Source organism: Zingiber officinale, chromosome 8A (genome assembly GCF_018446385.1).
Source record: "Zingiber officinale cultivar Zhangliang chromosome 8A, Zo_v1.1, whole genome shotgun sequence".
NCBI lineage: Eukaryota > Viridiplantae > Streptophyta > Magnoliopsida > Zingiberales > Zingiberaceae > Zingiber > Zingiber officinale.
This window is the reverse complement of record NC_056000.1, coordinates 109,763,063-109,786,157: the sequence shown is the minus strand read 5'-3', so window position 1 is coordinate 109,786,157 and position 23,095 is coordinate 109,763,063. Positions and strand designations below refer to the sequence as shown.

The 23,095-nt window shown below is 36.3% G+C and overlaps 2 protein-coding genes and 1 long non-coding RNA gene across 4 annotated transcripts; 2 read left to right on the top strand and 1 right to left on the bottom strand.

The window, feature by feature from the left end:
* Positions 1–3,091: 3,091 nt before the first annotated feature.
* On the bottom strand, positions 3,092–6,805 carry LOC122012445. Its single transcript, XR_006120220.1, has 4 exons — positions 6,452–6,805; positions 6,257–6,349; positions 6,067–6,159; positions 3,092–3,387 (listed from the first exon to the last, which is right to left on the bottom strand). It is a non-coding gene; the product is annotated as an uncharacterized LOC122012445 (long non-coding RNA).
* Positions 6,806–17,219: 10,414 nt separating this feature from the next.
* On the top strand, positions 17,220–18,057 carry LOC122011120. Its single transcript, XM_042567548.1, has 5 exons — positions 17,220–17,407; positions 17,484–17,561; positions 17,656–17,769; positions 17,854–17,989; positions 18,033–18,057. The coding sequence occupies exons 1-5, from the start codon at positions 17,290–17,292 to the stop codon at positions 18,055–18,057; spliced, it is 471 nt and encodes a 156-aa protein (XP_042423482.1). The 5' UTR covers positions 17,220–17,289.
* LOC122009936 (alpha-1,3-arabinosyltransferase XAT3-like) lies at positions 18,056–21,372 on the top strand. 2 transcript variants are annotated; one of them, XM_042566254.1, is made up of 3 exons: positions 18,056–19,005; positions 20,035–20,096; positions 21,148–21,372. In XM_042566254.1, exons 1-2 carry the CDS (start codon positions 18,104–18,106, stop codon positions 20,093–20,095), a joined length of 963 nt encoding a protein of 320 aa, XP_042422188.1. In that variant the 5' UTR covers positions 18,056–18,103; the 3' UTR covers position 20,096; positions 21,148–21,372. The 2 variants fall into 2 exon arrangements, with proteins under 2 accessions (XP_042422188.1, XP_042422187.1); XM_042566253.1 differs by having other exon boundaries at positions 21,144–21,372.
* Positions 21,373–23,095: the final 1,723 nt, after the last annotated feature.

Here is a 23,095-nt window from a genome sequence, read left to right as displayed (position 1 = left end):
CGTATTTATTTTTTAATCTCGTACTACTAATCCAAGACCAAGTCTTGGAACAAAGTTTTTTTTTGTTTGTGCGAGATTTTCTTCTTAAATGCCCCATCAAGAAGGCTACAGTACAACTCACCCACCTCTTTTTTTCGACGAGGACTTTGGCTACTAGAAGAGCCGGATGGAATACCACCTCAAGACGCAAGTCGAGATGTGGATAATTATCCAAATCAGACTCGAGCTTCCACGAGACGACACTGGAAAACCAGTCTGATGTGTGAACTGGGACACCAGCTTAATGAAGAAGATTGAAGCCGACGCCGAAGCAACTTGCATGCTACAATGTGGGCTGACAAAAGAAGAACTTAACAGAGTTGACCCTTTCTCAAGCGCGAAAGAATTATGGGAAAAATTAATCGAGCTGCACGAAGGCACCTCGGATACAAAAGTAAATAAGCACGATTTAATTCTGAATAAATTATATAACATAAAAATGCAGGAAGGTGAGACGGCTAGTTAACTTCACGCACGAATTCAAGATCTACTAAACGGACTCCACACGATCAGACAGAAGGTGGAGAATCGGGATGTAATAAGGTACGCACTCAATGCTTTTCCGAGGAATACATTGTGGGTATCAATAGTAGACGCCCACAAGGTATCTAAGGATTTTTCTTTAATTAAACTAGATGAGTTGTTTTCGAATTTGAATTGCATAAACAGACTAATGCACGTTCGGTCGAGAAAGGTATTGCGTTGATTGTAGGTACAAGCAAGGTAAAGGAGGCTAGAAAGAAGCATCAGATTGAACCTGAGTCCGAAGAAGAACCGAACTTAGATGATGGCAATGATGAAATAGTAGCTGAACTCGTCAACCTAGTATGCAGACTCTATAAAAAGAAGAAGGGATTCACAAAGAAGGACATCAAAAAGGTGATTCAATCTAAGAAAGTACAAACAAGTCCAAAGGTGAAGTTCGAAGTAACCTGCTATGACTGCAATCAGAAGAGACATGTCAAAGCCCATTGTCTAAACCAAAAGGAAGCAAAGAAGCAGAGGAAGAAGAAAGCACTGCAAGCAACTTGGGATGAGTCATCGTCAGAAGATTCTGACAAAGTGCTCGGGCAGACGAGCTTCCTTGCACTGACAGCCCGAGAACAAATCGATGAATCGAAGACCGAGAGCAAATCGGAAATAGAGTCTGAGAGAAGCCACGAATCCATATCCATTTCCGAAGGGCCTAAACCCACTGTAAGTATTTCTCAAGTAAATAAACTTTATAATTTAGTCAATTACCTTATGCGCAAATTAGCTAAATCCAATGTCTGAGTCAAATCACTTTAAAAGGAGGTAACAACCCTTAAAGAAGTGACTAACCCTAACTCCTTAACTGACCTCATTCAGATTGGAACCTCAACTCAAGCCCAAAAGCTTGAGGAAGAGAATTCTAGCCTGAAAAATCAAATCAAGGAATTAAAGGATACATTGGAACGGTTTGCCTTGGGTTCCAAGAATCTTGATCTGATTCTTGAAAAACAACGAGTTGTTTACAACCGATCCGAACTTGGATTTAAGGCTAAAAGGAAATATAATACAAGTCTTATTTATCCCTTGTAAATAGAGCAAATAGAAAAATAGTCCAAGCATGAGTCCCTAAGTTAAACTTAGTTAATCAAGTTGGACTTGGACAATATTGGGTCCCCAAAGATAAAGTCCACTACCTTGATAGACCTTATTGAGGCTATGATCCAGGGGGAGTCAATAGAAAGACTATTTTTATTAATAAATAGAATTATTTGTGTCACACCCCGAGGGTAAGGTTGTCCGACGAAAATCGGACAGCACCTCCCCTGTAGTAGAGATAAATGAAACTAGTATACATAGCCAAAAGTTACTCGTATGCAATTCACAGCCAACATGGCTAGATCTGCACACATTCATGCAGTTTATAATGCAACCGACACGACTGGAACAAAGCATAACCACACAGATAATATGCAACCCACACGACTGAAATAAAACATAGCGGAAAAAAACCAAATATCAAGCACAACACATCAAAAACTACTCACCACGGGCCAGCCTGGCTTGACTCTTCGACAAAACAAATCCTAATACAAGATAACACCAAGTCCGCGACGGGTTATTACAATACCAAGTTCACAAGTTCAAATCACAATCAAAATGATAACCAACACCAGAAATCCGTCCTCGGAAGCGACGTGGAACCGACAGTTAGGATCCACCATCAAGTGTACTGGTATCAACTATCTGCTACTCGGCGAAAGAAAACCAGTTTACAGGTGGTGAGTGCTAAGATTCAGCGGATAATAGATAGATAGTGCATGAGTATCATAATGAACCAAGGATACAAAAGTATACAGTCTCGAAGAGATAAATAGCAGACACTATTGTGAAATCATAATATTTGACCATACCTGATACTATATCCTAAGCTAGTGGTATAAGGTCAGAAGTAACACTAATCTGCTACAGTGCTGCTCATAATTACCAGGATCACATGTACGGTATACTATCAAAGAAACCAGTGTCCAAGCATATATACCAGGTATATGATAAAAGAACTGCATAAGTAAACACACAACAACACTAGCAAATATAACAAAAAATAGCGTATGCTCGGATGGTCACTCCCGCCCACCCCTCTAGTACCATGACCCTGGTATGATTGAGAGGCTGGGACAATGACAGACTGTACACCACTCCAACTACCACTACTCTCGAGTGGCCGAGGGAACAGTTGCATAGTAGCTAACTAGCTACGTCTGCGATGAGGGTCCCTGCTACTCGCAACTCCAGCTAACATTACCCCATGAGTGAGCGAGTGGGAGCACGTCAAGACAAGCGGCACACTCCAGCTACCATTACCCATGAGTGGTTGAGTGTGCGACCCTGGCCAACGACCCTCTCAACCACAAGGGAGACATGATCACCAGCATGCATGCAATGACATGATGCGTATAATGCAACAACCATTATATATATATATATATATATATATATATATATATATATATATATATATATATATATATATATATATAATAGAAATCAGGTATGATGCATGAAGTCGCATGCTCAATACGATACATAAATAAACAGTAGTCTAACAAGTAAACATAGTGTCTAGTATCTGTTAATTATCAGGGATAATAATGTGAGACTGTATAGATATAAATCTGGGCATCTCGAAGGTTGAGTGGATAAAGTATCAAGCACAAGAACTAATACAAGTGGAGTTAAGGTAAACATATACTCTAATCCACAAATAACTCATGCACTAAGGGCAGTAGCTAAACAAACAAGTCAAGATGCACCCGCCTCTAAATGTAGTTTGAATCCGATGTCACCTTCGTCGCGACACCAGCCTCGATCAAAGACCTGCGTCAACGTATCAATTTTAACCAATTTTGTATGAATTTATATAGCTAAACTATTAGAGTGTATATTAAAAGTCTAGCTTTTGTAAACATTTATTTTGAAATAAAAGAATCACATTGGTCAAATGTCTACATTTATTTGTTAAGTGTAGTTGTTCAATTAATTTATATTGTAGATAACATGAGGTGTGGTGTCATACACAGAAGATCATGTTATCAGTTCTTTATAAATTATAAACAGTTGCTCACGACTAAGATGGAAAGGAACAAACCATTGGAATAGTCGTAGTGTAATTAGGTGTTAGTTTATCTTGACTAATAAATTACACTAGTACACTCTAAGTGTATTGAGTAGGACCATTTTAGGTAAGTTCTTTTTATACTGACTTAATAAAAGAACTAGACTTTAGTTATTATGGAAGTGTGTGCTTTTAATCCTAATATAATAACAAGCACATATATTTAGTATTTATTTCTTTAACTTATCAAAGGGTGATATTTAGCTTGAAAAATCAATAGGCCCGATAAGTTGGGAAATGATATTACTTATAGTGTGTATTGTTAATTATAGAAGAAAACTGTGTCCTATTAATCTAGGTTGAGAATGCCCCCAAGAGGAGCTCATAAGGTTGTCATATTAAACTCTGCAGGTGGACTTAGTTCGACATGATGATGAGGTTGAGTGATACTACTCTTGGACTTAGATATTAATTAAGTGAGTTGTCAGTAACTTACTTAATTAGTGGATATTTGTTATCTTAAACACAGAGAGACTAACACACTCATGATAAGAAGGAGCCCATAATGTAATTTGGGATTGGTGCGGTAGTGCAATAATAACTCTCTAGTGGAATGAGCTATTATTGATGAACTTGAGTTGTGTGTTCGGGGTGAACACGGGATACTCAAGCTCATCGGAAGGCCAAAACTAATTTCTCCTCTAGGTCCCTGCCATAGCCTCATTAAAGCCTCAAGTCCATCCAAATAAAAGCCCTTCTTGGTGTCCAAGAGAGGACCGACCCAAGGCTTGGTGACCAAACCAAGGGCCGGCCACCATCTTCTCTTAAGGGGCCGACCCCTTGCTTGGTGTCCAAGCAAGAAGGGGTTGGCCATATTAATTCAAAAGTGAAGGGGTGTTTTGAATTTTTAAAATCTCCTCTTTATAGAAAACTATAAGTTTTAAAAGAGAAATTTTAAAATGAAAAACTTTCCTTATTTGAATTAGGCTACATGGTTTAATAGAGAGTTTTAAAAGTTTTAAAACATTCCTTTTTTAACCATCCAGGATGGTTTTAGAAAAAATCAAGAGAAGTTTTAAAATTAAAATTTTCTATTTTTGTAAACATGTTAAAAAAGGAAATTTTTAGAAGAGAAGTTTTAAATTTTAAAATATGATTTTAATTTTTAAAACTTTCATTTTTTTAACATCCACTTTAAGAAAGAGAGCTTGTAAAATTTTATAAGAGGATTTCTTCTTTTATAAAATTTTATAAAAATTATTTTTCCTTCTTGATGATGTGGTCGGCCACCCATACTTGGTGCCCAAGCAAGGGCCGGCCAATCAAGACAATTAATCCATGATTGATGATTGATTCAATCAAGAGGAAAGAAAAGGAAAAATAAGAGGAAGATTTTAATTTTTGTAAAAAGTCTTTCCTTATTTGTCTTGGGGAAGTAATATAAAAGAAGAAGAGAGGAGGCCTCATGAGATAACAATTTTATTCTCTTGTTGGTGTTCCTCTTGTGGTCGGCCTCTCCCCTCTTCCCTTTCCCTTGCTCTCTTTTCCTTGGTGGTGGTGGTGGCCGAAACATAGAGAAGGAGGAGAAGTTCTTTGGGTGGTGTTCATCTTGGAGGATCGTTGCCCACACAACATCCAAGGCGAGGCGAGGAATACGACAGAAGATCTCGAGGTCATTAGCATACAAAGAGAAGGTATAACTAGTAATTTTCTTCCGCATCATGCTAGTTATTTTTCTTTGTATGAATTCCAAACACAAGAGATATTAGATTCTAGTTTTTCGAATTTGTTATTCGAGTTTGTGTTTTTTGTTTTTCGAATTTGTGATTCGATTATTCCTTTTGGTTAAACCTAGAGTTATATAAGGAAATTAAATATTAGCTTTCCTTAAAAGGCTTTGTCTAGGAAGTGGTGGTTGCTCCCATATTCAAGAAGGCCTAGTGCCTCGCCATGTTTAACCTGGAAGCCAATTTTAGAAATTAATATTTAATTGAATTTATAACATAGATAGATTTAGATCAATAGTGTTAAGTTCTGCTTGCGATCCAAGTCTAAATCATTAAGAACATATAAGTTAAATTTGGAATCAATAATATTAAGTTCCGTTTGCGATTCCTAATTTAACTTCTAAAGAACACAATAGGTTATTTAGGAAAGGTTTGACACTTGTACAAAATTTTTGTACAGTGGAACCGGTACGTTCTTCCTAGGACTAACCAACAAAACCAATATACGAAATAGGTACTAATCTGGGCTCATTCATTATCCTCTACCATTCCCCATTATTGATCTACTTAAACCAATCTAAACCCCCTAATTTACATTATAATAATTAGGGTTACCAAATCATGAACTTGTTCCCTAAATACCAATTAACACTGATACTGATTCAATTAACACTTGTATTCATAACCCAATACTTTACTCTACAATAACCTCACCTCGACTGCCCCACTGCCAGGAGGTGCTATTGCCGGCACAAGCACAATGGTGTTGTCCGCTGCCACGGATCCACAATCGGAGCTTCTACAAAGCTAGAAACAATTACAATCATTCTAATCAACACCCAATCCAAATTGAATTCCACGCCTAGATCAACAGACCAATCATTTGAAGTCGTAGAGGCCTTACCTACTGATTCATGGCCGGAAAATAACTACTGAGGCTCCCCGCCGGTGATACCTGCTGCTGGAGATTTGCAGCCAAGTCTTTTACTGTGAGGCACTATCAGAACCAAACCTTAGTCAACATAACTTCCCATCCTGGCATCAAACCATGATCTCCATAGCTAAAGAACTCTAATCGAACTACCATACCTCAACCTACCTTGATGATAGAAACCACCATAATCGACGAAGGGAAACCCAGCGAAATCAGCTCTGCTCTAGGGCTCGGGAAGACGAGGCCGCCGTTTGGAGCACAAACTCTCAACTAAGATTGAGCACAGAAATCGGCGATTCAACCCTAGCGACACCGGAGCTCAAATCTCCTCGCTCGACCGAACATCCCTTGCGCGAGGCAGCTTTTCGGAGAGGAACTCTACAGATGATACTTCCATTAAGGAGTAGAGGAGGTCAGAGACTCGACTTGTGACACGACGTCGGCGCGATCGGGTGCTGCAGCAACCGTCGAGCTCTCACTATTGATCAGCGCAATCGGGAGAAGAATCGGTGATTTTTAGGGCACTGTAGCCCTTGTAGCGGTATTTATAAAGGTAAGGTTTGTTTAATATTAATACCTCAATTGGCCTCCTCAAATGGTGATTTCCTTTACCACCTTATACTTAACGATTTATCCCCTTAAATTCTATTATAAAATCTCCAAATAATGCCAGGAAAATTCCTAAAAATTCCCATAAATTACGATATGGTTATTCTCCTATAATCCTTTATTATTTATTTTGCCGTACCTCACAGTTTGATGCTTGTTTTTTTCTTGCTCTTATTATACATGCGTAGATTAGGCTAGATAAAGACCTAGGCATGATTTACACTTGACTAGTTAGACCTAGGGATTTCAAAAAGGAAAAATTAAATATCTAATTTCTTTGAAAGATTTTGTCTAAAAGTGGTGGATGAACTAATATCCAAGAAGGTCTAGTGGCTCGCCACAGCCTGAAAGTCAATCTTTGAAATGAATATTTAATTGACTAATTGAAAAACCTGAGTTTAACTCAAATATAAATTAATCTTTAGATGATAACCTAAATCAAATATGAAATTAACCATCTCACAAAAACCTATAAAGTTCCCGATAACTTAGAAAAGGGTGAAATGAACTTAGGTAAAATTTAGATTTAACCAATTTAATTAATTTAATTAATAAAACTGAATAAATCAATCTTAATTATTTAACCTAATCAATTAATAAATCTAATTAATCTAATTAATAAAATTAAATAAATCAATCTTAATTATTTAATCTAATTAATCTAATTAATAAAATTAAATAAATCAATCTTAATTATTTAACCTAATTAATTAATAAATCTAATTAATTTAATTAATAAAACTGAATAAATCAATCTTAATTATTTAACCTAACCAATTTAATTAATTTAATTAATAAAACTGATTAAATCAATCTTAATTAATATTTAACCTAATCAATTAATAAATCTGATTAATCTAATTAATAAAATTGATTAAATTAATCTTAATTAATATTTAACCTAATCAATTAATAAATCTAATAAATCTAATTAATAAAACAGAATAAAATCAATTAACTCAATTAACCTAATCAATTAATAAATCTAATTAATCTAATTAATAAAACCGATCTTAATTAATATTTAACCTAATCAATTAATAAATCTAATAAATTTAATTAATCTAATTAATAAAACTTATTAATCTCAATTAACCCAATTAACTTAAAATTAATATTACCTAATCTAAATTAACCCAACTAATTCATAACTTAAACCTAAATATGATTAACTCAATTAAACACAAAATTATCTCACAATCACCCATAGGAATATCATATTTGATAATCTAGACTGGGTGAGATGGAATATTAAAGGGTTAATTTCAATCAAACTATCTTTTGATCCATCAAATCGAACCAAATCAAATACTTTATGTGTAGGAGGATAAAGATTTGGATCAATGGATGTTAGATAGCGAATGCTCCAAACACATGACTGGAGACAGATTGAAATTTACTAAGCTGAAATTCAAGAATCTATGGTCAGTTGCATTCGACAACGACAAAACACTTAAGGTAATCAGAACAGGTAATATCCAACTAAGTTCTAATTTCTATATTCGAAAAGTTTTATTGGTTAATCAACTAAATTTTAACTTACTTAGTATTAGTCAATTATGCGTCTTAGGATACTCAGTCATATTTTTAAAAACTGATTGTTTAATTAAAAATGTTGAAAATCCTGAAATTATACTTAAGGGAATTAGAAAAAAGAATATCTATATAATTGACCTACCAACCTCTTCACTAAAGTGTCTATTGACACAACAAGAGGAAACTAAGTTGTGTCACAGAAGACAGGGTCACACTCATACCAGACTCATTTTGAAAATGAGTCAAAATGGCTCAGTTAGAAGTTTATTCAAATTAAAATTTATAGAAAATATAATTTGTAAAGTCTACCAACAGGGTAAACAAACCAAATCAACCCACAAATTAACCAACTTAAATAGAACTAACTCAATACTTGAGCTCCTACACTTAGACCTGTTTGATTCACATGGAGCCAAGCCACTAAGCAAGAACCTTGATGATTACTCAAGGTTTACTTGGGTAAAATTTTTAAAAACTAAAGATGAAACTTATGAAATCTTTAAAACCTTTTGCAACTTAGTAGAAAATGAAAAAGATACTAAAATTAAAAGGATTAGAAGTGATCATGGAGGAGAGTTTGAAAATCATAAATTTACTGAATTTTGTGAAATTAATGGATATAAACATGAGTACTCATGCCCTAGAACCCCCCAACAAAATGGTCTAGTAGAACATAAAAATAGAACCCTACAAGAAGCCGCTAGAACCATGTTAAATGAATATAACCTAAATAGTCAATTCTGGGTTGAGACAATTAATATAATATGTTACATTCAAAATAGAATTTGAATTAATAAATTTCATAATAAAACTCCTTATGCAATATATTATAATAAAATACCCAACCTAAATTATCTAAAAGTGTTTGGATGTAAAGTCCACATTCTAAACGCAAAAGACTACCTAGGAAAATTCACATCAAAATCAACCCCTAGGATCTTTTTAGGGTATTCCACAGCCAGTAGGGCATATAGAGTCTATAACAAAGAAATCCTAAAAGTTGAAGAAACCACTAATATAATTTTTGATGAAGATAATAACTCAATAAATGAAAATGTTAATCAAAACATAGAAAATATTAATTCAAGAAACATACAAGATGATGAAGATGTTCAAATTAAACCTAGTGAATCACAAGAACCAATTATTAACCCTAATATAAGACCATCAAGAATAAGTACCAATCACCCATCTGACCAAATTTTGGGTGACCCAACCCTAGGAGTTCGAACTAGATCATCTTATAAAAACCTAAGTCAGATAGTCCTTATCTCTAAAATTGAACCCAAAACTATAGAAGAAGCCCTACCAGACCCAGACTAGATATTAGCAATGCAAGAAGAGTTAGCTCAATTTGAAAGAAACTAGGTCTGAGAACTAGTACCTAAACCTATAAACAAAATCATAGTTGACACTAAATGGGTATTTAGAAATAAATTGGACGATAAGGGCGAAATAGTAAGAAACAAAGCTAGATTGGTAGCAAAAGGGTTCAGCCAAGTAGAAGGGTTAGACTATGATGAGACCTATACTCCCGTAGCCAGACTTGAATCCATAAGGATGTTGCTGGTCTATACAGCACATAAAGGATTCAAGTTATACTAAATGGATGTAAAATCTATATTTTTAAATGGTTCATCAAAGAAGAAGTGTATGTAAGTCAACCCCTAGGATTTGAGGACTTTGACCACCCAAACCATGTCTTTAGGTTAAAGAAAGCTCTATATGGACTAAAACAAGCACCTAGGGCTTGGTATGAACGCTTGTCAACTTATCTAATATCTAAGGGGTTTAAACAAGGCCAAATAGATCAAACCCTATTTGCAAAAACCCTAGAAAAAGACATATTTATAGCCCAAATTTACGTAGATGATATAATTTTTTGTTCAACTAATACTAAAATTTTAAAAGAATTTACTAAATTAATGGAAAGTGAATTTTAAATGAGCTTAGTTGGGGAACTCAACTTCTTTTTAGGCTTACAAATTAAACAAACCAAAGATGAAATTTATATTTTTCAAACAAAATATACTAAGGAATTAATTAGAAAATTTGGCATGAAAAATTCTAAAAATATAAATACTCAAATGACAACCAATGTTAAAATTGATTCTGATCTAGAAGGAAAACCAGTAGACTTAAAATACTATCGAAGTATGATAGAGAGTCTACTTTATCTAACTACAAGTCGACCTAATATTTTGTTTGCAGTAGGTATGTGTGCAAGATACCAATCTTGTGCTAAGGAGTCACACCTAACAAATGTTAAAAGAATACTTAGATATATTAAGAGAACCCTAAATATAGGAATCTGGTAACCTAGGTCTTGTACCTTTGACCTAATTGCCTATTCTGACTCAGACTATGCCGAGTGCAAACTAGATAGAAAAAGCACAAGGCGTAGCTGTCAATTTCTAGGTCAGTGCCTAGTAAGTTGGTCAAGCAGAAAGTAACACTTTGTTGTTTTATCCACTACTGAAGCTAAGTACATAGCCCTAGGGAAATGTGCATCTCAACTATTATGGATGATGCACACCTTAAAGGACTATCAACTAGAATATAAAAATATAAAAGTTTCAATTGATAATATAAGTTCAATTAACTTAACCAAGAATCCAATTCACCACTCAAGGACTAAACACATAGAAGTGAAACATCACTTTGTAAGGGATCATGTAGCTAAGGATGACATTGTACTCAACTATGTTGAGTCTAAGTCAAACCTAACTGACATTTTCACAAAACCCTTACTTGAACTTGAGTTCAGTGCACTTAGAAGACAAATAGGGATATGTTTAGTAGAATAGAAATTTTTTCTACTTACTATTTCAAAGTTTTTTTGGTTTTAAAAAGTATAGGAAAAATATTTTCAAAATTCCAAGTTTGTTAGTATTTCAAAATTTGGACTTAGCCTAGGTATATACCCCCTAGAAAGCATGTACCCCTAGGTTCCAGCGAGAGCATCTCACAAGCACACTAGGATTACCTTGCTTGTGTATGAAAGACACTTAGAATGGTGTCAGATGCATAGGGTACTGTCTAGACTTCAAAATGCTTATGTCTGTGCATCAACATAAGTCTGAGCATTAAATATCAAATTCATATTAATCAAATTAAGTTGTTCATGCTTAGTCAAACTAACTGGAATACTTACTTAATTTGACTAACCAAGTGAAAGTTGTTACCTCATGGTAAACAACTAGTAACTAAGGGTTAGACATTTGTTTGAAAGTAGATATTTTATTACTCATGCTTGGACTCTAGGACGTTAAATTTTTTTTGATTGACATTAATCAAGGGGGAGTAAAAGAAAGATTTTCAAATTAAGCCAAGTTCATGTTTTTCTTCAATCAGAAGTTTTTTGTTAGACTTTACTTAAAATTAGTTTTAAAACTTGGTCATTTTTAAACTTGGTGTTAAAATGAAATTATTTTTCATGTTTAAAAAAATTATTAAACTTAGTGTTTATTCAAAATTAAAATTATTTTTTCAGCTTATTGTTGAATTAATATCAATTTTTGAAGTAAAATTAGTTTTTAAGCTTGCTCTTTATCAAAGTTTTTTTAATACTTAACTAAGCTGACGCTTTTATCAGAATTTTTATTTAAGATGAGTACTTTTAAAGCTAAGTTATTTTCAATATTTAATTAAAATCTCTTTCAAATTTTTGCTTCTTCTTACAAAACTATAGTTAAGTAAAAGCTACCTTTCAGGGGGAGCTAATTATCTTTTCTCTTACACTCCTTTCTCTATTACTTTTGAAGTGGTACTCTTTGATATATGGTGAAGGGGGGGGGGGGGGGGGGGGGGGGGGGGGGGGAAAGTGAAAGTTAAGTAGCAAGGTGATTAAGGGGGAGATACAACAAACAAATTGTTATGCTGTATTTATGCTATGATCTTGCTATGTTGTATTTACGCTATGATTTGTTATGCTATGATTTTATGTTTTTACTTAACTTTGAATTTTATTGCTATCATCAAAAAAGGAGAGATTGTTAGTGCGAAAAACATCCGATGATCGAACCTAAGTTTTGATAATGGCAAAGGGTTCAAAGTTAAGGTAATTTGTTGTTTAACATGTTTGAATGAGTTTGTAGGAAAGTCCTAAGTGTACTTAGGCAAAAGTCCTAGCTGTGGTTAGGCAGGTTGAAAACCCTAGGGGGTGGTAACCCTAGGCGGAAAGTCTTGACAGATCAAGGGCTTCGGGCAAAAGTCCTAGAGTCGGGGACTCTAGGTGGAAAGTCTTGGTGTTGCGAACCAGGTGGAAGACTGGACGGTCATGGAGCGGACGCCCAGCAGAAAGTCCTCGAGCCTCGGGCGTAGAGCAAAAGTCCATTCAATCTGGAGGACTAATCTGGCAACAAGTAAATTCTCCTCAGTGGAGTAGGTGAGGACGCGTTCCCCGGTGAGGAAACAATAGGCGTCGGTTCGACCTAGGGTTTCCGGATGAGAAATCCGAAGTCAGAACCAGACAATCAGGAGATTGTCAAATACTTTATTTATCATGTCTTATTGTGCTAACTTTCGTTTGCAGGGTATGGTTAGTTTCTGGGACTAACGTATTTTGCAGGAAGTGAATTGGACACATTTACCTCGGATGAGCAGTACCCGAGGCACCCTCCATGGAGCTTGGAGGTGCCTCGGGTGCACTACTGAAGACCTCCATGCAGCAGGGCAGATGGCACCCTCTATGGAGTTGGAGGCGCCCTGGACGTTGGGTGGAGGGTGCCCTCCATGAGCTTAGAGGCGCCCTTAGGTGGATAAGCAGCGACTAGTTCAGAGCTCATCTACGTTGCGATTTCGACGGGATTGAGGGCGCTCTCCATGGTGTTGGAGGCTCCCTCCATGGGCTACTTAAGCCAGTTCGACCAGCAGCAAGGGAACAACACATACTTGCAATCCTTCTTCCGTGTGCTGCTAACAAAGCAATCTAGCAAAGTCCTAACTTTACTCCGACAACCAGAAGCTTTCAATTCCAAATTTCTTTATTGTCGGTATAATATTTAATAGTACTTTAATTGTTATATTCTTTTGTAATATTTCCGAGCTTATAGTGATTGCCCACCAAAAGCGATCAACGATCGCGGGCCTTGGAGTAGGAGTCGCCACAGGCTCCGAACCAAGTAACCAAAAGTGTTAGCATTGTTTCTGTGTGTTTTACTTTTCCACTGCATATTTATTCGATAGTTTTCTGAAACGAAAGTGAAAGTCATGAGCGCTATTCACCCTCCCCCCTCTAGTGCTTTCGATCCTACACGTACCTCATCAACTCTGCAACTTGGACCACCGAAAGCTTGACAGAACCAGTCCCACTGGCAGCCTCAGATTATCCGCTCAGGTCATCTCAATAGATAAGTTAGAATTAATTTTATGTAATTTCAATTTAATAATTTTTCCTAATATCTCCAGCAACAAATTATCCAACATAGGTAACAACAAGTAAAGAATGAAGCAGTGGTGCAAGGTGGATGTTTAAAGGTTAACAAAATAAGGTTAGTCGAATTCTATTGGACCTTCTCCCTTACTCTCTTATCTTTCCTCTTGTAATTCCTTTGTAATCTTGCATAATGCAAGAGGTTTCTCCACCTCCAATAGTTCACTGTTAAGGTAAAAAAAAATAATGGCTTTTCGAAGGTGACTCACTGATGAGTCATAGGTTGTGGCCTAGAAACGAAGGTTCTTAACTACACAAATGTCTAGTACTAGAAGGTTCTTAACTACACAAATATCTAGTACTAGCAATTGATATAATTGCATTTATATTTGTTTTATTTCTACTTCACTAACATTTGTATGGATTTGCTAAGCTAGCAAGAGTAGTTAGAATTCATATTTGCAGGTAGAATCACTATTCATCACATATAATCAGTCATAATAAGTGATATCAGAGTTGAGAAGTTTTGAATGGTAACAAGAAAAGTATAAAGTCAATATTTTCTACTTTACCCAATCATGTCTTGAGCAAGCAAGGAGAGTCTAAAGTGTTAGGACCTTGCGATGTAGGGGTGTATAACTTCGATTGCTTCATCTCCATTGTGGGCTCATCATCTGAATGCACAGTGAAATACTTGAATCAAACTTGATGTTATGCATGCACAATACCTAGATTTTTTACTTAGTATCATCATTTGAAGGTGACTAATCCAGGACTTAGTCCTAGCAATCTACTACCAGTAAATCTTCTCCTCCTCAGATATCTTTCAGAGGTGAAGAAGTCTCTTATAATAAGTTTTCATAATAATACAATAAGAATATGAAATATAAAAGAAAATACACGAAAGTAGTTTACAAGAATCTTGCTTTGGATGTTTCTTTTTCTTTTTAGTTAATACTAGGTATCTAGCTTACACCAACTAATCTTGGGTTTGACCAGCTCGACCCGTAGAAGTTTTTCACTGGCTACTAGAGTAAATTAAGAAGCGCTCACAGCAGGTAGTCCAACAACCCAAGCCCAACGTTCTTAGGTTAACCGCTCATTAAGGAAAATTCATTCGTTAATTCATCGAAATTGGAACTCAATCTTTAGAGGCTTGGGAAACTAAAAAGGTGCCTTGCTATTACACCATCGTCCTAGGAGCTGTCGGGCTAATTATAGTGTGGGGCTGATTACAGTTTAGGCCCAGCAACCAAGTCAACGTGTTATTGACCCGACCGTTGACCCAGTTACGGCCTTGAGCCGGTCACAGTTCTGGCCCAAAAATCGGGTTAACCAGTAACTGACCTGATCCCTGAGTCAAGTCCGATTCAGATTCGGCCAAGGGCAAGTCTATGATTCGCTGATCATATCTGGTTTGATCGACTGATTCATAGTATTGATCGACCGATCCTGTTCTTTCCTTTAGGAGTTGAATCATATCTAGTTCAACCTTATCTCAAGTGTTTGGTCGACCGAATGTGGCAGTTACAACAGGGGTCGGTTACAGTCGGGGATGGACTGATTACGTCTCAAGCCCGACAACCAAGTCAATGGGTAATGGTGCTGTTGATCCGATTATGAGCCCGGCTGGGTCTGGTTCAAATCTGACCAGGTCTAATTCAGACTAGGTCGGATCCGATTCAGATCGAGCCTGGGAGCAAGTCTACGATTCGCTAATCAAATCCAGTACGATCGATTGATCCATAGTATTGATCAACCGATCTTATTCTTTCCTTCCGGAGTTGGATCATATCTAGTTCGACCTTATCTTAAGTGTTTGGTCAATCGAACCTCCTTGTCCAATCGCTCAAACTATCCGATCGACCGAAAGTATCATTCGGTCAACCATACAACTTTGTGTCCTACCGAATAAAATTAGTCCAACAAATAATATTCTTTCAACACAGAGTTAATATAATAGACAAATAATGCATGTTTCTAATTTTGACAGTTAATACTGTCTGATCATTTCGAAATCCGAGTTAGTTTCTTAGTCAAAAGCTTCTCTCTTTGCTTGATGTCTAGTTCAACTGACTCATAAAGTATGTTCTGTCATATCCATCCATATGGTCTTTCTTTACTTAATGTCAAATTCTTCTTATCCATTAAGATTTTGCTGTCCAGTGTCTGATCCTCTTGGCCTACTAAGATTGTGTTACGTAGTATCTGATCCTCCTAACTCATTAAAATTTTCCATATCAAGTCTCCTACATACTCAACAATTATATCAAATACATGTCACCGGGGTTATGGTGCAGCGGTAGGACATTCAGGTTGTCACCCAAACACCTGCGGCTCAAATGAGGCACGCAACTAAAGGATACTGAGCTCCTGAGTTGTCCGTTGCGAGCGCTTGATCCGTAGGACTGGACCGATCTTCTTTAATTATATCAAATACATAATATCTGACCTTAAATCTTTTATCTAATATTAAAATAAGAGTTTGATTATCTAGTGTTGTCTAGACGAACATCAATATCTCAGATCAATTCTAATATAAAAGAGTGTTTTGCCCCCTTCAACGCATTTGAGTCTATCCGTTTTGAACTCAACGATTCAGATTTAGTATCACCTAAAGGATCACACTGACCCTTTATCTGAGCAAAAAATTCCAATCCGTCTACATCGTGTGCATTGCCCCATGCACGCTGACTAGACGCTATCATGTCATTAGCCACTTGATCCTAGTTATGTATGAAGAAAGCCTCCTCAAGCTCCTTGAGACGGCGAAATACAAAGTGGGCCCTAAAGCGCTCAATGTGCGTGCACAAATCGATGCTACAAGCCTCCCTCGTTGGATCCGGGCAACAACATAAAATAAAATATAATATAAGAAAGATTTAATATCCACGTCTATTTTCATAATAAATTTTTAATTGAACTCACTTAATAATTAATTTTAAAAATTTTAAAATTATATACTCAAAATATAAAATTTAATTTTCCTATCAATATTCAATTGTATCAGACGGAACCACATAACTAGCTAGTTAGATATGGACGAACAAAGAGCAATGGCCTAGCAACAAAGAACGCCAATCATTCAAGCAGTGCCCCAAAAGCAATGGAATACGCTAGCAAACAAACATGTAACCACTTGGAAAAGGGACAACTGTCTTCTATTGTCTTATTCCCACTCTCCTCATCGATCACCATGCATTTGGTAGCAACCCCCAAAACCAAATTACTAACCACGATTAAATTCTGGAAATTCTCAAACACAAACTAAAATTTAAAAAAAAAATTAAAAGAAAGAGAAAAAGATTAGTGTATGTTTTGAAAATGTGTGAGTGGAAGGAATAGGTGGTAATTGGGACGTCAACATCCCACTTTGTAGGCATGGCTGGAAGATATATTCTTCCTTGCTTGTTTGCTTGCATGCCAAACCTACTAAACGAGAGATTTTCTACACTTTAGAGGAGATAAGCCACTGGTGGTGGCGATGGCCGGCCGGATTCCGTTTGCCAAGGTTATACACCTACTGCTGCTGGCCTTCTTGATTGTTCCTCCTTTCCTCTTACTGACTCGGTTAAGGACACAGATGGATCCTCTCTCCCTCTGTAAGTCAACTATTTTCTTTTGGATTAGGAACTCTGTATGCTTCCTGTGTCTAAGTAAATTTATCCAAATATACAGTGAATTTGCAGCTATCTACGTTAGCAAATATAAAGTTCAAAGTGCTTGAAGAGAACACAAGAAGCGTTGATGAACAAGGTGAGAATTTATGACTCTTTGCAAACTTTTTTGTTAAGATGTGATCATCCAATTCTTTGCAAACTTTGTTATAAGGCAACAATTTAACTCTCAGATGACGAAATGATGGTGAAACCGATTGCTTTGAGCTCAGAGAGGGAGGAGAAAGCAGGAGGAACTCAGCAACAGAGCAGCAACGATACTGAACTGATCGTCGATTCTGTAGCAGGTCTGATTGTGATCGTTGTAATTTTACTCGAATCTGTGAGCGGATATCAGATCGTGCATTTCTTTTTTGGTCGGAATGATGCAGAAAATGCGATTTCGAAGGCTGTAATTTCCTGCGATTTCTCTCAACGCCGGACGGACACCTGCGTGTTGCAGGGCGACGTCAGAATCCAGCCTTCCTCCTCCTCCGTCGTCCTCGTCGAGTCCCCTGGCGACGGCCTGCCGGAAAACACCACGTACTCCCTCCGGCCTTACGCTCGCAAGTGGGAAACGCCGGTCATGGAACTGATCCGGCCACTGTCTGTATCCGTCTCTGCCGCGCACGGCGCCCGGGAATGCGGGGTCCGGCACGCCGTCCCCGTCGTAGTCTTTTCCACAGGCGGCTTCGCCGGCAGGAACTTCTTCCACGACTTCTCCGACGTCCTCATCCCCTCTTCATCACCTCGTTCCACTACCGCGGCCGCGTCCGGTTCCTGATAACCAACTTCAACGAGCGCTGGGTCGACAAGTACGCCGGGATCTTGAACCGCATGTCAGACTACGAGGTCGTCAACTTGGACGGCGACGAGCGGGTGCATTGCTCCGGCAAGGCCCACGTCGGGCTGATGAGCCACGACGAGCTGGTCATCGACCCGGCCAGGACGCCGGGCAACTACTCCATGGAGGACTTCAGGGAGCTCCTGCGATCGAGCTTGTCGTTGAAGAGGAGATCGATCGGGGAGCGGAAGAATTACTCTAAACCGAGGCTGCTGCTCATGCTCAGAAAGGGGTCGCGAGAGCTGACCAACAAAAGGGAGGTCGTCTCGTTGACTCGGAGACTGGGGTTCAAGGTGGTGGCGATGGGGCCGGAGCAGACCCAGAACCTGTCGCGCTTCGCCGGCGTCGTGAACTCCTGCGACGTGATGGTGGGGGTCCACGGGGCGGGTCTGACAAACATGATCTTCCTGCCGGCGAACGCGACGCTGGTACCGATCGTCCCCTGGGGCGCCCTCCGCCACGCCGGCAACGATGACTACGGCGGGTCGGCGGCGGCGATGGGGGTCAAGTACTTGGAGTACGAGGTGAAGAAGGAGGAGAGCTCGCTGGCGAAGCAGTATCCGAGGGAGCAGCCGGTGTTCATGGATCCGGAATCGGTGCGACGGCAGGGATGGGACACGCTCTGGGCGGTGCTCCTCAACAAGCAGAGCATAACGCTGGACGTGAGGAGGTTCAAGGGGGTGTTGCAGGAAGCCATGAGGTCTCTTCCTCGATGAGAAATTGATTGGAAAGTCGGCTTTTGGATTGATTTGAGTTGATTTTGGTTGTGCAATTCAATTGATTGGATTTGTGTAGCGGGGTCGTGCATTATGCAATTGGCCACTCGAGCGCTCGACCAATCGAGTGTTCAGGTGTTTAGTCTTCTGTGCTCAAGCGATTGACCTCAACCCTTTTGGCAATTCGACAGATCGATTGAGCATGATGATGTAGCTAGCTCAGGATTAAACCACGCAAGTGCACCCTGCCAACCTGGTACGAGCTAGATTAGACCACTTGGACGGCTCAACCTAATTAACCCTAATTGGTTCGTTTAGTCCCACTGTTTGATTGTCTCTGCTAGAGTTAGATCTCATTAGCTTGTTGTTCCTCGTTTGCCCTTCAACCCACCAATACAAATACAAGGTGCAAAGATTATTTTTGTCTTTTTCTAAAATTAATCATCTCTCTCATACAAGAGAAATGAAGTATCTAGTGTTAGGATCAAAAAATTCTCATATCAATAGAGATTTTATAAATTCATAATTTTATTTTAGGGAATTTGATTGTAGTCTCAACAATCCTCTATTCAAACCATTATTCTCATGGTTTGGATCTCCCCTTAAGTATCAGCTCGTGCTTCTTCCGGCAGTTAGTACAGTGAAGAGTGATCTCACTTCGATACCAATTGTTAGGATCGTAAGATTTCAGATATCTCCACAATAGAATGATATTGTCCACTTTGAGTCTAAGTACTCATGATTTTTTTTTAAACTCTACTTAAAAGACCTCATATCAATGAAGGTATCTTCATCTTATAAATTCATGATCTTTCTATATATTTTTAACATAATCATGTGGTTTTGGAACGATTGAGGTTAAATGTTGGATTCGATATAGGCTTCAGGTTGGATCCGATTTATTTAGTTAACTGAAATCAATGAATGAATTAAGATTTCTTGGTTTAATAAGAATTTTGGTTTAGTTATTGGATATACATGAGAGTGGATTAATTATATGCATGTTGTTACAGGACCTTGATTTACGACAAGCCGCTTGACGTGGAGATAGTAATTGACACATGCTATATTTGAGGCGGGTACTTCTTGTTTTGTCTCTTTAGTTATTTGACCTTAGTGCATGAGTTATATTCGGATAAATGTTGAGTTTACCTGGACTCCACTCGTAATATTTTCCTGTGCTTGATAATTTATCCACTCGACCTTTGAGATGTTCAATTTGATATCTATACAGTCTCACATTGCTATCCCTGATACTTAACAGATACTAGATACCAAGTTTACTTGCTTTGACTACTATTTATTCATATATCTTGTTGAGCATGCGGGCTTCATGTAGCATACCTGATTTCTGTTTATATATATATGGTGACTATTACATTTTACGCATCATGTCATTGCATGCATGCCGACGACCATGTCTCCCTTGTGGTTGAGAGGGGCGTTGGCCAGGGTCGCACACTCGGCCACCCATAGGTAGTGGTAGCTAGAGCAGATGCCGCTTGTCCTGTCTTGCCCCCACTCGCTCACTCATGGATAGTGATAGTTGGAGTTGCGAGCAGCAAGGACCCCCGTCGTAGACGTAGCTAGTTAGCTACTATGCAACTGCCCCATCAGCCACTCGAAAGTAGTGGTAGCTGGAGTGGTGTACAGTCTATCACTGACCCGACCTCTCGACTATACAAGGGTTATGGTGTAAAGGGGTGGGCGGGAATGACCATCTGTGCATACGCTATTATTGTTATACTTGTTTATGCTACTGTTTGTTTACTTATGTAGTTCTCTTGTTATATCCATGTGAAATGCTTATATATGTTGAGTTATATACATGTTGCATATGCTTAGACACTGGCTTACTTATTGGTAGTATACCTGCATGATACCCTTGTAGTATAAGCAGTACTATTACAGATCCTCACTATCCCTGATCTATTGTTACTAACCTAGGATATGGTTTCTGGTATGGACATTTACTATCCTATCACTGTAGTATCTGCTATTTTCCCTATGAGGCTATATACACTTTTGTATCTTTAGATATTTATAATGCTCATCCACTATCTGTCTATTACCCGCTAAGTCCCAGTACGCACCACCCTATAAATTGATTTTCTTTCGCCAGGTAGCAGGTAGATGATACAAGGTCACTTGGAGAATCCTGACTGTTGATCCCACGTCACATTTGAGGACAGATTTTTTGGTTTTGTTACTGCTTTGTTTGTGTTTGAATTTGTGAACTTGGTTCTGTAATAATTTGATGTGGATATGGAGTTTAGTCTTGTTGTTGCATGTATTTGGTTTGATGATGTTGTGTTAAGCCGAGCCAGCTCGCAGTATTCGTTTTGTTGGTTTCACGTTTGTTATTTTGTGATTTCCGCTGTGTTTTCTTTTAGCCATGTGGGTTATTTATTAACTGCGTGGTTGTGTTTATATCTAGTAGTGTGGGTTGTTGTTTGCTTGTGAGTAGTCATGTGGCGTTGTATACTGGTTTCATTTGTCTCTGCTATAGGGGAGGCTCTGCCCGATTTTCATTGGACGACCTTACCCTCGGGGCGTGACAATATGTCCCGCCACCGACTCAAAAGCTATCCTTAGGAAACTTGTTTGATTAACCCAAAGCTAAGTTTAAATCTAACATGGGTTAAATAGCCTTTCTCAAAATTCTTAATAATTTAAACCTAAACTTAAACTTACTTGAATTAATTTTAACTAAATAATTTTAAAATCAAAATCAAGAATTAAACTTAACTTAAATTAAAATTTAAAACTTAAAATTAAAATTAATTAAAACTTAAATTAATTAAAGATTAAAACTTAAATTAATTAAAACTTAAATTAATTTTAAAAAATAAACTTAAATTAATTAAAACTTAAATTAATTTTAAAAAATAAACTTAAATTAATTAAAAATTAAAACTTAAATTAATTAAAAGTAAAATTAATTAAAACTTAATTGAAATTAAAACTTAAAATTAAATTAATTAAAACTTAAAACTTAAATTAATTAAAACGTAAATAAAACTTAAACTTAAATTTTTAAAACTTAAATTAATTAAAACTTAAATCAAAATTAAATTAAAACCTAAATTAAAATTAAAATTAAAACTTAAATTAATTAAAATTTAAAACTTAAATTAATTTAAAACTTAAAACTACGTACAATGAATTAAAACTTAAATTAAATTAAAATTTAAACTTAAAACTTAAATTAATTAAAAAATTAAAACTAAAATTAATTAAAACTTAACTTAAATTAAATCATAAATTAATTAAAAATTAAAACTTAAATTAATTAAAACTAAAATTAATTAAAACATAACTGAAATTAAAACTTAAAATTAAATTAAATAAAACTTAAAACTTAAATTAATTAAAACTAAAATTAATTAAAACTTAACTTAAACTTAAACCTAAATTAATTAAAAAATTAAAACTTAAAATAATTAAACCAAAAATTAATTAAAATTTAACTTAAATCAAAACATACACCTAAAACTTAAATTAATTAAAACTAAAATTAATTAGAACTAATCTGAATTAAAACTTAAAATTAAATTAACTAAAACTTAAAATAGAAATTAATTAAAACTAAAATTAATTAAAACTTAATTGAAACTTAAACTTAAACTTAAATTAATTTAAACTTAAAACTTTAATTAATTAAAACTTAAATTAAAACCTAAATTAAAGTTTAAATTAGAACTTAAATTAATTAAAAAATAAAACTTAAATTATATAAAACTTAACTGAAATTAAAATTTAAAATTAAATTAATTAAAACTAAAATTAATTTAAACTTAACTGAAACTTAAACTTAAATTAATTAAAACTTAATACTTAACTTAATTAAAACTCAAATTAAAGCTTAATGAAAACTTAACTTAACTCAATAACTTAACTAAAAATTAAATGAATATTTAATTAAAAACTGAACTAATTTTAAAAACTTTAAAATAAAAATAACTTATTAAAACTTAATTCAAAGTCCATTTAAACTTAAATCAAAACTTAATCCAAAATTAATTTAAACTTAAATAAAAAATTAATTATAACTTAATTAAAAGTCAAATTAAA

Bases quoted from the DNA above. Each gene is read 5' to 3' on its own strand.
- LOC122009936 (XM_042566254.1), top strand. From the start codon at position 18,104: ATGCGGGGTCCGGCACGCCGTCCCCGTCGTAGTCTTTTCCACAGGCGG. The intron at 19,006-20,034 runs GTCTCTTCCTCG...ATGTTGTTACAG, and splicing joins GTGTTGCAGGAAGCCATGAG to GACCTTGATTTACGACAAGC.
- LOC122011120 (XM_042567548.1), top strand. From the start codon at position 17,290: ATGGCCGGCCGGATTCCGTTTGCCAAGGTTATACACCTACTGCTGCTG. The intron at 17,770-17,853 runs GTCTGATTGTGA...GGAATGATGCAG, and splicing joins GATCGTCGATTCTGTAGCAG to AAAATGCGATTTCGAAGGCT. The intron at 17,990-18,032 runs GCCGGAAAACAC...TACGCTCGCAAG, and splicing joins GAGTCCCCTGGCGACGGCCT to TGGGAAACGCCGGTCATGGA.